The 12,708-nt window shown below is 40.7% G+C and overlaps 1 protein-coding gene across 3 annotated transcripts in view; it reads right to left on the bottom strand.

The window, feature by feature from the left end:
• Positions 1-10,422, bottom strand: part of PRUNE2 (prune homolog 2 (Drosophila)) — a 217,426-nt gene extending 207,004 nt beyond the window's left edge. For 2 of the 3 annotated variants that reach the window (XM_012721295.1, XM_012721296.1), the window contains exon 1: positions 10,284-10,421. In XM_012721295.1, the coding sequence (XP_012576749.1) occupies positions 10,284-10,319 (36 nt within the window). In that variant the 5' untranslated portion in view covers positions 10,320-10,421. Of the gene's footprint in view, positions 1-10,283 lie in introns of all 3 variants that reach the window. The other variant, XM_012721297.1, reaches the window with a different exon arrangement.
• Between the last annotated feature and the right edge of the window lie 2,286 nt (positions 10,423-12,708).

Here is a 12,708-nt window from a genome sequence, read left to right as displayed (position 1 = left end):
ATAGCATTCAGGGTCAGTAATAGGTTTCACATCACTGATATTAAGGCCTCAAAAAGCACTGCAGATACCTAGGGACAACTCACCCTGCATCAGACAGAGTGACACTTACTGAGGGCCTGGGCCGGCTTCATATTGGTTTTGTTCATTTCAGTGTATTTTACTTTTATTTACACAACTCCTCCATTGTAAGTTACTAGCAATCACTGCCACCATTAAGTGCCTCTTCTATTAACCCCCTTGGAGAAAGTCAAGTTTGTGAATATTGTGTCGAGGTGAAAATTAAGTAAGGATGCTGACGATGCTCGCTAACACTCCTGGCATCTGCTGCATCCCCAGCTTTGCTGATTTACAGGCCTCACCTCCTAAGCAGCCTGAGAGATAGAGTTTGGGGAATTTCCTATGGGAAAAGAACTCATCTTAAGCAAGATTTCAATTTTAGCTGCCTAAAAGCAAGCTGTGGGATTATTCCTGGCTTTCAGAAGATTTAGTATTGTCTGATGTTACCCGATAGGTGAACTCCAGACATGTGAGCTGTTGCACTTAGGACTCCTCTCACCTTCCATTTTGGAAGAATACACTCATAAATTTCACCACTTTTCAAAATTGCTCCCCCCTGAATAAAGTGGGTTCAGTTTTCTCCTATTTCCTTTCCATTCTACTTTCACCTTTCTTCTTTCATTTCTCCCTCTTTCCCTTCACTCCTCTGTGCCTTGAGTCTAACTGACTGTTTACCGGAGTACTGCTAAGCTGGCAGACTTGAGAGAACATGTAAGCTCAGCAGAGCTGAGAGCTGGGCTCTATCTAATCCCAGCTCATCTATCTAGAGTGTCACCCAGGGTGAGATCACCCCACTTTTCAACAGGCAAGCAAGTGAAGTAATCCTACAATTCTCCAGCAAAGAGAACAGGAACAGAAGAAATTCACTAAAACAATTTTACACTTTTCTTAAAATGCATTTTAATAATTTAAAATTCACTAACTACCCAGAAAATCTCTGAACAATGAAAGTGAATCACAACCCCATCGTCCAGTTTATCAGTTTTTCATTTTTCCCTTATATGGAAACATTATGAGGAAAATCTTCCAACTTATTTGACTAAGTCATAAACAACTCCATTTTTCTCATAGTAGGTTCCCAGTAACATTGCTCAGTTGTCTGAGGGGTTTTAACATAAAACAATCAACTCAAAGACATGAAGTCCTCATGGATCAAAATAAACTTGCTACCTAATCCTCCTATAAATCTATCAAGTTGTTTTAATTTAAAGAGACTTCAGTGTTTCCAAATATCTGGTGGGAACACACACTTATGGTATGTGGGGGAGCCCTGAAGCTGGAGTCTGATGATCTGGGAACAAATTCTGGCTCTGTTCTTTACTGGCCGTGGAATCTTGGGCAATTCTCTTGCCTCACTGAGCCTCTGTTTCCTCATCCTCAAAAGAACAGTAGCTACCCTATAAGACCACCATGAGTGCTGCTTTTTTTTTTTTTAATGTATCCTTGAGCTAAGGCAGTTATTCAACAAATATTAATTGCATGAAATAGAGCCAAGAATTATCTCTGTTTCTCAGAAATGTGGTAATATGTAAAGGACTTCCTAGACCTTGTCTACCAGATCCTTTTCATGTTTTTATTAGTGTGGTAGAGAGCAGATTCTCACCTGCATATATGCATACCTACATAAGTGCAGAGAGGAGAGTTCTATTATTGTTCTCATGTAACAAATGAGGAAAATGAGATTCAGAAAGACTTAACTCATTAAGTCATTAAGGTGGTGCGCTAGTAATTATAAAAGGCAAAGCAGACTTGGAAACTAGGTATCTGGCTACAGATTCTACACTTTAGCCACCTTGCTATATTACAGTTAGGGAAAAAAAGACAGGAGGACAAGAGGATCTCTAAGTTCTTCTAAATCCAAAAATGTTCTATGAGAGCTTTCCTAAATCTTTCTATCTAAGGGTGGGAACATCTATCAATATTATAGGCTGCCTCCTGGGTTATGGGTTCAGGTATAAAAATTTGTTATTATTGTGCTCTCAGTAAAGTCACAAATCATTCGTAATAATGCAGATATACAGTTTTGATTATGTTGATAAATGTTTATTTTTATTAATGTCCAAAAATGATAATCTACTTTAACAAATAGTTCATAGGTATTAAAGCAAAAATAAAATTTAAACAATTATATAGGACATCCCTCGTGGCACAAGGGGTTAAGCCTCAGCACTATGAAGTTATGGGCAGCCACGGCAACATGAGTTTGAACCCTGGATAGGAAGCTAACCCAAATGGCACAGCAGACCTCTCCTACCTCGCTTGCTGCTCCCTTCAACAGAATATTTCAGTCAGTCCACCTATTCTGCTCCCCACTCTGTCTCTGCTGAGTCCACTCACACACACACACACACACACACACACACACACCCCTTTGGCCTGTACTCTAGTTCTTGTATGCATAAGTGAGTATATATTGTAAAGATAGAAACTAAACAAAAAAATAAAGGGAAAATTGTTTCAGAAATCCTAGGCTAAGGCAATCAATACCAACACAACATTGAGATTCCTGGCAACCAAAGCAAGGAATAGCAAATGCATGGAGTCAAGATATGGAACTTTTCCAGACATTATTTTAAAAATACTTTAGCATTGCGAAGAGTACCTGAGGATGTGGTCACATTCTGGAGAGTTAGCAGAAGTGAAGGACAATGTCTATGCTGTACAACAAGCAATTCAGTTGGTCAAATGAAGGGTGTGACTCAGGATGATACCTGCATAAGCCCCACAGTACCAGAATTGGACAGAAATAGCATGGGGTCATTGTGGAATATCTTCACCTTTACTCTAGTAGTTTAAAGACTTCCCTTTCAGTCTCTTCCATAACATTAGTACTGGTCCAGAGGCAGTAGGAATACAGGCTGCACAGACTTGTTAGAGCAGTTGGGATTGCAGAAGTCCAATTTTTCATCTTTGAGCACCCAGAGGAGGAACTAAAGTTCACAGTTTGACTCTATCTGCTAATCTATCCAGTGTGGTTTTTCAGAGTGCTCCTTTCCTCCTCCCCTGCCTTTCTCCAAACCTACTTAATTCAGCCAATATTTAAAGAATGCAAGTGGTCATACATAAGTCATATCATTATTATTTTGAAGTAGCATTTTGTATGAAGTATACAATATGTTCAAAACACCAAATGGCACACTGAATGACACTCCTTAACTTTAATGTTTCTCTCCTTCTTTAGGAAGCTGTCTGAATCTCTACACACTGCCACCAGTCCTTCAGAATCAGATCTCTGGGAGTCCAGACCTGTCATTCACATAAACTTTTTTACTGAGCCACTATAATGTGCCATGTTTCATGCAAGACTCTTACCTTTCGGCTTCATTCATTCTGAAAACACTGAATTTTTCTTGTGCCTTATGTAGCGATGGTTTGTGGCCCCAAGAAGCATCTGGAATGTGTCACAGCACCAAAGCACTGGATGCTACATAAACTGACGGGTGTCTCTGCTCCTCATTCACAAGCTGAAAGAATGACTCCCTTACCTTTCTCTAAGGAACTGACTTAGATAACAAAGATCTCCATATAGTTGTTCACTAAGATTGATGGCAAGCTCCAGACTTGTATAGTTTACCCTGACAGTTTTATGGGTGTCATCAACACTGTAAAAGACCAGAGAGAATTTCTGTCTAATCTAGGACATTAAGGGTTGCTTTGCTGTTTGTCATATTGCACCTGGGGAGCCCAAGTACAAGTTGTACAAAATGAGAGCATTCTTGTGGGCATGAAAGAAATCCTACATTTGGTGATACATGATGCTCGTACCCTCCACTACCCTTATCACCTCATTAAGGTGAAGAACATCATCAAGATAGATTTGCTTATTGGCAAGATTAACCTCTGCACAGTGACTAGAGGTGCTAACCTTGGAAGAATCATGTTATTAAAAGAGAGACATCCTGATGATTTTGATGTGGTTCAGGTGAAGAACATCAATTGCAATAACTTTACCAGAGAGCCTTCCAATATTTTCATTTTTGCAAAGGCAGCAAGTTACGGATTTCTTTTCCTTGAGTAAATGCAAAAACTGTCCTCCTTTTTTAACCAAAACTGAAGAAATAGTGGAAATATTTAAGCCAAGGGGCACAGGAGGGAAGTTAGAAGAAGATGGGCAGGAGACTATACCAGATCCCAGGGTGGTAAGAGAAAAGAGTGTGGTAAGGGGGTTGTTGGCTCTCCTAATGGATAGCAATGGAAAGGCTTTGGGGAGGGTGGGGTGAGGGGGCATGTTTTCACAGCAATCTCCTGGCAGCACTGGAGAGTGACCTGCAAGCACCTGCTGTGGTCATCCAGATGACTTCATGCTGTTTGGGATATGGGGAAGACATGACAAGGAAGTTTCCAGTTAGGGAAACTGGATGAATAATATCATTTACTGAGATATGGAACTACAGAGAAGGGCTAACTTAAGGACAAAGGAAAAGAAGCAGCCCAAACCTACATAAAGTAGCTATCATTTTCCCATTTTTCAGATAAAAAATCAATGTCTATGTTATATGCTTAGTTTTTCTAATTCTGACTTTGTTGGTCAAATGTTTCCAGGCAATCTAGTATCCAATTAGCCTCTCAAGAGCTCTTAGAAAGATTACCTTTCCCTGAGAACCTAAGAGGTTCCAAAGTTGAAAATCACAGGGTTTAGATAAAATAGGATTTGGATCACTTCATCACTTCAAGAGATTTTAAGTAGGCTTCTCTGAGGCCATGGCAGGATAGCCATGTATAGCTGTGTATGGTGCATACTGCAAACACACAAAGGGTGCCAACCATCTCAGTCCATGTGAGTGCTGCCTCCTAAATACATCATCATGCACCCTCCCCATTTTTTTTAAGGTTTATTTAATTTATTTTTGGATACAAGAGCTGGGGTGTAGACCAGAGGTGCAGGTGCTAAGCGTATTCATCAGAGAGAGTGGGGAGCAGAACAAATAGATCTACTAAAAAACTGCTGAGGAGAGCAGTGGCGAGACAGAAGAGGCCTGCTGCACCATGTGGGTCAGCAGCCTGGCCAGGGATTGAATTTGTGCTTCAGTGTCTGTGGATAGTTCATAGTGCTGAGACTTAAACCCTTGCGCCACTAGGGAAGCCACTTTTTAAAGAAAACTCAAACTCCATTGATTCTCCTTTAAACCCCAGGTTTCAAGAACTGGTGACCAAGCTTTGTGTTACTTTTTTGCAGCTTTTATCCAGATCTCAGTAGCTTTCTCACACTTTTCTTTGCTCAGCTAGCTTTCCAGTGAGGCATGAATGTAAGGGAGGAGTGATAGTTCCATCACCAAGTTACTGTTGCTTACACAACAAGTTTCCAAGCTGTATACCAACCCCAAGCCAATGTAAATATCTGCCCAAGAAAACGCTACACAGAAACAAATAGACTATACCAAAGCTACCACCTTATCAACCCAATTAATGTAAAACATTCTCTAAATCACTTAACTTAAGGGTATTCTTGCTAACATGATCACAGTCCACCAAGACCCAGGGTACTCTGAATGACATAGTTGCTATAATCGCTACCTTTGAGGCAGAGCGATGCTGAAAAGTCTAGTTCTTCTCCATGGGACCTGGGGCTGGCACAATCTGAGGCTGTGAGTCTGAATGCTTGAGCAGTGAAAAATGGAGCTGACTCTGGGAATAAAGCAATTCAGGGCTCACTTCGCATCAGTCCTTAAGTGGTGGGGACCAGATTCACAGAAGTGCTTTGGATTCCAGAGTTTCTCACTCAGGAATGTTCTGGCAAGAGGCACTGATTGCATCTGCCTTTGCTTAAACCAGGAAGGAGCTGATCCTGTGGTCTGTGATCAGAATGAGCTCAGCTCCCCAAATGAAACCTCGCCTCCAATGTCTCCACCATTAGCCCTTACCACAGCAACTTTTAAAAGGTATGGAGATTTTACTCTAAAGATGCATTTTATTGATAAACAGCACCTTTACAGGAAATCTAAGGAATATATTCCTCCAGTTTCCTCTCAAGATGATTACTCTGCAGACATGCTGCAGAGTGAGTCTTTCTTTCTTTAAAAAAAAAAAAATCCTTCATCAACTTGAATGTGGTTGTTCGTTTAAATTTTTGAATGTGTTTCTTGTTCCTATGCCACATATCACAGAGTATAAGCTGATAGTTAGGTCATTCGGAATTTTTCTTCCACAGAAGTCCATGGATTGCCCACCACAGAAATAAGGCCTTTGTCAGCAGCTGTCACTACCAAGTGGCAGATGCATTCCCCAGACTGTAGTGGTGACCCTATCCCTACCTTCTTCTTGAAAACAGCATTCCTGGGACATTGTTGTACACTGTGTCCTTCTGGTGTAAGCTAACACTCCCAAAACTACTTAATGACCTAGTCTTAGGGCATGTGGGCTGCAGGGACCCCCATGCATTAGCAGCTGCCTGAACTGTCTAAGCTGGTGGGGGCAGAGAACTAAGCAGCCATCTACCCAGTGTGGGGACCCTGGCTTCCTGCCAATTGGAGCCTCAGGTCTCTCATTCCTCATTTACTTCATTTATCCCCCAAAGTTCAAGGAAACCTGAGCCATCCTGACAATAGCTTAGCCTGAACACTCTACTAAGTGGACTACTCCAAAATTGGAGAACATTTCCCAAGTCACAACCTAGGGCAGGGGTCTTCCTTGCTTACCTCTTTCAACTTCTATTACCATAAGGAAAGGTACAGTTACGAATTACTAAGATACCACCACAGAAATAGTGTAACTAAAATTAAAAAGGAAGGCATAAACAGATACAGCAGTAAAGCAAATCAGAGCATTATGGGTGTTCAGGTGGTCAGTGTGGTGTTGTAATGTATGTTTAAACAAGTGTGACTCTATATGCCCAAAACATACACAAGTTATAAACCATGGTTACCTCAATAAAAATAATAGAATGATTTAAGAAAAAGAAGGGGGAAAATGTAAGGCAGGAATGAAAGGACTTCATCTCTGTCCCTATGCCAGCTCTTAATGAACAAGTGGAAGGAAAGCCAGGTAGTCAAAGGCAGGAGAAAAAGAAATTATCTTCTCACTCTAACTTCTAGGTCTAGCAGTACCTGTCTGGATCAGAAGCAGCTGGAGTCTCACACTGGGGAACAAATCCAGGTTAAAAACTATCACTGCTGATTACCATCTCCCCTGCCTTGAGGTCTTACTCTCAGTACATCCTCAACTGTCTTGACTATTCTGTCATTGCATCAATTTCCTACTTGTCAAGAAGGTACCATTTCTGGAGACTATGCTTGGAAGGAGTGATGACTTTTTTTGACGCCCTCCACCTTCAGCTAAGATTATTTAATTATTTGTCTATTTATTGGCAAAGAAGCTCCACGCCCCAAGCCGGTCCTAATACGGAATAACACTTGAGTTTCAGGAAAAGTGATCCTTTAGAGGTTATACTTGGGGTTTAGTTTTTGCCACTTCTGATAAATGGTGTGTTTTTTGAAGCTTTTTATGGGAAGGAGAGATTTAGAGGAATGGAGACTAGAATTATTTTAGTAAGTTTGTTTCAGTTTAAAGACCACAATGGGATGAAAAATAGAACTGAAAAATAGACTAGAATTATTTTAGTAAGTTTGTTTCAGTTTAAAGACCACAATGGGATGAAAAATAGAACTGAATAAACTCAGTTTCAATAAATATAAGTTCCAAAATACCTGATTAAAATTCTAAACACCTCTTTCCCTTCAAAGATTTCTGCCCAACCCAAGGTCCTGTCCTAGAATGTGAGAATTTCTCCTCTCCTTACAATGACAGATGAAAAATAAGGGCTCCTAATCAGAAATACAAGACACAGAATCACTTTCCCCAAAGTTTTGACTACTGAGGATTTTATCTATGGCTAATAGCTGTCGTCATTCCATTTAGAAATAAAAAAAAAAATCCTTTTGTCTATTAAGTTAGCTATCTCCAAGGATAAGGTTATGTTAAAAGTTTAAAAGGTACAGTGGCTATTTCAAGCCATTAAAAGGTACATATTATGCCTAAAGAATATCAAAGCAGGACATCAAGTAGATAAGGGAAAACCTGTCCATTAGGCTTTTTTTTTAGACATCATATAGATAAATCTATATTAATGCCTATGGAAAAAAACAGGTTAAACATAACACCTACGTCTATCTAATTCTGGTCTACAAAGACAAAAACCTTATTTTTTCTCCTTAAAGTATTTTCCAAAGGATTGGTTTACATTTTTAAAATCTGGTAATTTTATCATGAGTAAACTGCTCACAATTGAATGTCATAATTACTGACAGTAATTTTTCTTAAACAAAATTTACCTACCCTTCAAGGCAAAAGTATACTAATATTGTTAAATGTTGCATATTAAATAAAAATTGTATTTGCTTAAAAATATAATTTTTCAGAGGAAATGTGACACTAAAAGTGACCAGGATACCTTTGCTGTAGCTGACTATAAAAGGCTAATTTTGATCTCTAACAGGAAACTTATTCCAAGAAAAATTAAATTAGCAGTAATTATTCTTCTAGCTTAAGCAGGAAACTAGGAACAGTATTTCAAACAACCACTTCTTTTTGCAGTCTTTCTCTTTTAATGATGTAGAAGCAATTGCTCGGCTAATGAAGGGACTCGGTAAATAAATTTGCACATTACTTTAGACTGATTACTTTGAAAAAGGGAATTTTCCCATTCCAGCAATTGCTCTTCAGAAACGAGACAAACCTCTTGTACACATCAGGCCCTACAACTTGCTTATTGTTAAAATAGATACTACAGAAGTGGAACATAGGTGCAGCTTAAAACTTCACATAGTATTTATTATTCTTTTTCATCCACAAAATAAAAGTTACCAAAATGGACTTTCCTTCTTGCCCATTTTTCACTCTTTGTTAGGAACAGACAGCATACTCATAGTTTCAGAAATACAAGTGAGGGTCTACAATCAGTATTTTCCCTTGTGTGCTCAAATAAAACTATGAGGAGATCAGCAATAAACTCAAAAATAAGCAAAAAGTTTCTCAATTCTGAAAGCTCCAACAACATCCAGCAATCTGGGAGGCTTAGGCTAGAAAACAAAGTCCTTGTATTAGCATTAATCAACTTTACTAGTCTTTTAAAAAAATACTTACAGTTAAATCATGGTAAGATTCACAATTCTGTCGGCACTCCTCTGTTGTTCCAGGGTAAATGAGTTATAACAATAACCCTGCAAATATCCTGCCTTGTGATTAAGACGTCACCTCAATGCAGGCTTTATATTTTGGCTTCAATGAAGGTTTACAAGCTAAAGGTTTCATAAATTATGCATTTCCTCCTATGCCAAATCCATAAAAGGTACTTTCACTGTTCATTAAAGATATTGCTTCTAAATGGACAGAAGCTTTTTTTTTTTAATGCTGAAACAGAAACATGTCCATTATGTTTATTATGCTATGCAGGAGAGCTAAAAGCAGTTTGGAACTAGGAAACTGCTAGAATCTGTTTTTCCAGAATGGGTAACAACTGCCAACATATACATTGATATTATACTTCACTATTTGGACAGCAAAAACATACCCAGCCTCAGAGCTGGTCTTCTCTCAGAATAATGACCAAACAAATCCCACATGGACAGCAACAGTTGGGGCTTTCTCTTTATGCCTGCCTCGAGTTACAGATCTAAGTGGGAATCGGAAACATGGGGGATTCACGCCAGGCTACCCCCAACTCCTGAGGTGAAGCGAGTGCTATTTGAGGGATATCTGGTAAGCTGTGCCTTCTCACACTTCCTTTACAGCTGGCATCCTGACTTCCTCACTTCTGTTTTGCTACCATCTCCAAATAAATACGGTTTTATAAGATTCTTTTTTCCTTTTATACTTAATGCTGAGTGCTTCGGCAGAAGGCTGAACCCTTTCTCAAGGAGCACCACACCCATTAATCTTTTAGGCATCAGAACGAAATTGCAGATTTGACTAAAACAGCTTCTCTCCAACATCAGGACAGAAAGAGCAAAGCTAGACACCCAAGACCTAACTTCTGCCTGACGATGAACACCCCCAGCTCTGCACTTTGGCTGTGGGAAAGATTCTGGAGACAGATGTCTACAGGAGGCACCAGAGTCACAGAGATTCTTTCCAGGGGTCCACCCACACCCTGACAACTAAGTGGAAAAGTTATTTCTTCCTTCCTCCTCTGCTGCAATGTCCTTTTTTCTCCACCAGCATAAGCGCGCACTCACACGCAGGCACACTCACACGCACGCACACACGCACACCGCCTTGCTTCCTTAACTTACCAGCTTAGATTTGGCACGTTGCAAAAATTCTTCCATGTCCTTTGGAGACGTTTGCACCAGAGGTACTAGAAGAACACAGATGAAGATTGCGCCCAGGGAGAGGAGCAAGGTCTGGGGAAAGTCGCTCGCTCTCCTGGGCGCAAGGGCTAGGTGCTCCCTCCTGCCGCTCGGAGGCGGCAGAGATGATGGCTGTGCCCTCAGTCCGGTGTCCCAGGACTCCCTACCCAACCCCCACGCCCTGCCGCTGCTCCAAACACCCTACTCTGCCCTAATAAGGAAAGTGGGTGTGCCGCCTGGGAGCCCCAGGACGCGCCCACCAAGCTCCCTGGCACACGCCTGCCCTGTGGGGGCTGGGGTTGGGAGCCCCGAAGCTGGGGCGGGGGTGCTGGGAGGGTGGCAAGGGGCTCCTCAGCCAATCACAGGGCCCCACTGCGGCCTCCTGACGTGGCACGCCGAAAGATGCTGCAACCATGGACAGCGCCCAGAAGTGCAAGCAAGTGCGAGGGGCTGCTGCAGAAAGATGTTCTGCCGCAGGCAGGCACCGCAGCGCTGTCAGGGGAGACGGGAAGAGGGAAAATACTGAAAGAGGTGCCCCGGAGAGCCCCCTACTTGGCCAGCGCCTCCCTGACTGACTGGCACATTACAGAGCGCCAGAGCAGTCACTTAATGAGCTGGCTCTGCTGGCCTCACCAGGAGACGCACTCATCTAGATTGGGGCTGGATGAAGGTGGGGGGGTTGAAATTGCTAAGCTAAAAGCAGTACAACCTTGATGGAAAATAATCATAATATCTGGCTGGAAAGTGTGCTAGGTTGCTTCTTTCCTCCTTACCCTTAAAACATACCCACCCAGCAATAGACAACCCCAGTTTACATTAACTGGTTGCTCTTATTTTGGACGTGGGACTAATTAACAGATACATCTTTCTACAACTCCACCCACTCTCTGACATGTGTTCTCAGGAACGCTAAGGCGGTACTCTCTCTGCTGAATGAAGATCTCTGTTTCTACAAGATTCTCTGATAATTTCTATGCACATTAAAGTTTAAGAAGTGCTGCAATAAGCATGTAAATTTACAGCTAAGAACTTTATTTTAAGCCATGGAGTTTTATTGTGTGTACCCTCCAGATTTATCAGGTCCCCAGATTCACTGCCTTAGATTTTCTCTCACATCACATGGAGACTGGCCACTCCCAACCCCCACTGTCTGGCTTCAGTTGTCAGCTTAAAGAAGTGGCGTCAAAGCTGACTACACTTTAAGATCTCATTCTAATAACCCAGAGCTTTTAAAATGCCAGTTCCCAAGATCTATCCCAAACTAATTGAATCAGCCTCTCTGGAGGTGGGGCCACACAGCATCTACCCAATGTAAAAGTGATTCTAATGTGCAGCTTAAGTATCATCTGGTTCCCAACTTCAGCATGTATCTGAAACACCCAGAGATGCATTTAAACAAAGACTTCAGTACCTCATACCCAGAAATTCAGAATTGATAACTCTGGTTTAACAGACCTGAGAAGTTCCATTTTTCAAATCTCCCAGGTTTTACTGATGCTGCTTAAGTCATTTTCCTCCAGGAAAACTACTCTCCCTCTCCACCCCTGGATGAAGACAATTCATCCTTCCATGTTTTCTCATAGCAACCCATATTTGCTATCTACTATAAGCTACCTAATAATTAGTGTTTTCCACTATGTGTGAGCACCATGAGAATAGGTTTGAGACCTTGTTTGCCTCATACATGGATATATCCCTTACACACTGTTCATGTCACACATCTCATAAAATAGTTTAAAATAGTTTAATAATAATCAAATGTAAATATGGAAGGCTTCTTGCCTTCTGTGTGATCACCCAATTATTTTTTATGAATCCAGTGAAAAGAAATCAGCAGAGTCAACAGATCTGATGAAAGGAAAATGATAGCAATATAAGGCTTCAGTTTGTATTCAAGTGATGAGCTGTGTGGAAGCTGTAGACACTGTCTGTCTCTTTGCTGACTTAAGTAATTTAAAACCATCCAGGTAAAACAAGTGTTTTGTCAGCCTTTAAATATGTGAAGCTGATCACAATTTAAGTAACATAATGAGAAAAATTCCTAAGAATGCTGTGCCTGACTCCATTGGAAAATTTAGTTCTAATCTTTATTCCTCTGATTTTTTAATAATCACCTCTTTTGGAATTGTGACAGTTAAATGCAATAGTACTTGCTAAGTCTCTGATTCCTAGTTCATAGTTTCTCATAACACAGAGTCTGTTAAGGAGAGAAGAAAACTATGAAGTAGCCTGAAGTGTAGATAAGAATCTCCTAGGAGAGAACCCAACAAGGGTTGAATTGTGAATTGACCAACAGTCACTAAAAATATGTATTTGCATATTATATTATATTATATTATATTATATTATATTATATTATATTATATTA

The sequence above is a fragment of the Condylura cristata genome, unplaced genomic scaffold (genome assembly GCF_000260355.1).
Source record: "Condylura cristata isolate star-nosed mole 26May11 unplaced genomic scaffold, ConCri1.0 scaffold00006, whole genome shotgun sequence".
Classification (NCBI taxonomy): Eukaryota; Metazoa; Chordata; class Mammalia; order Eulipotyphla; family Talpidae; genus Condylura; species Condylura cristata.
Note: the sequence above shows the minus strand (reverse complement) of the source record. Positions and strands in the feature narration are given on the sequence as shown.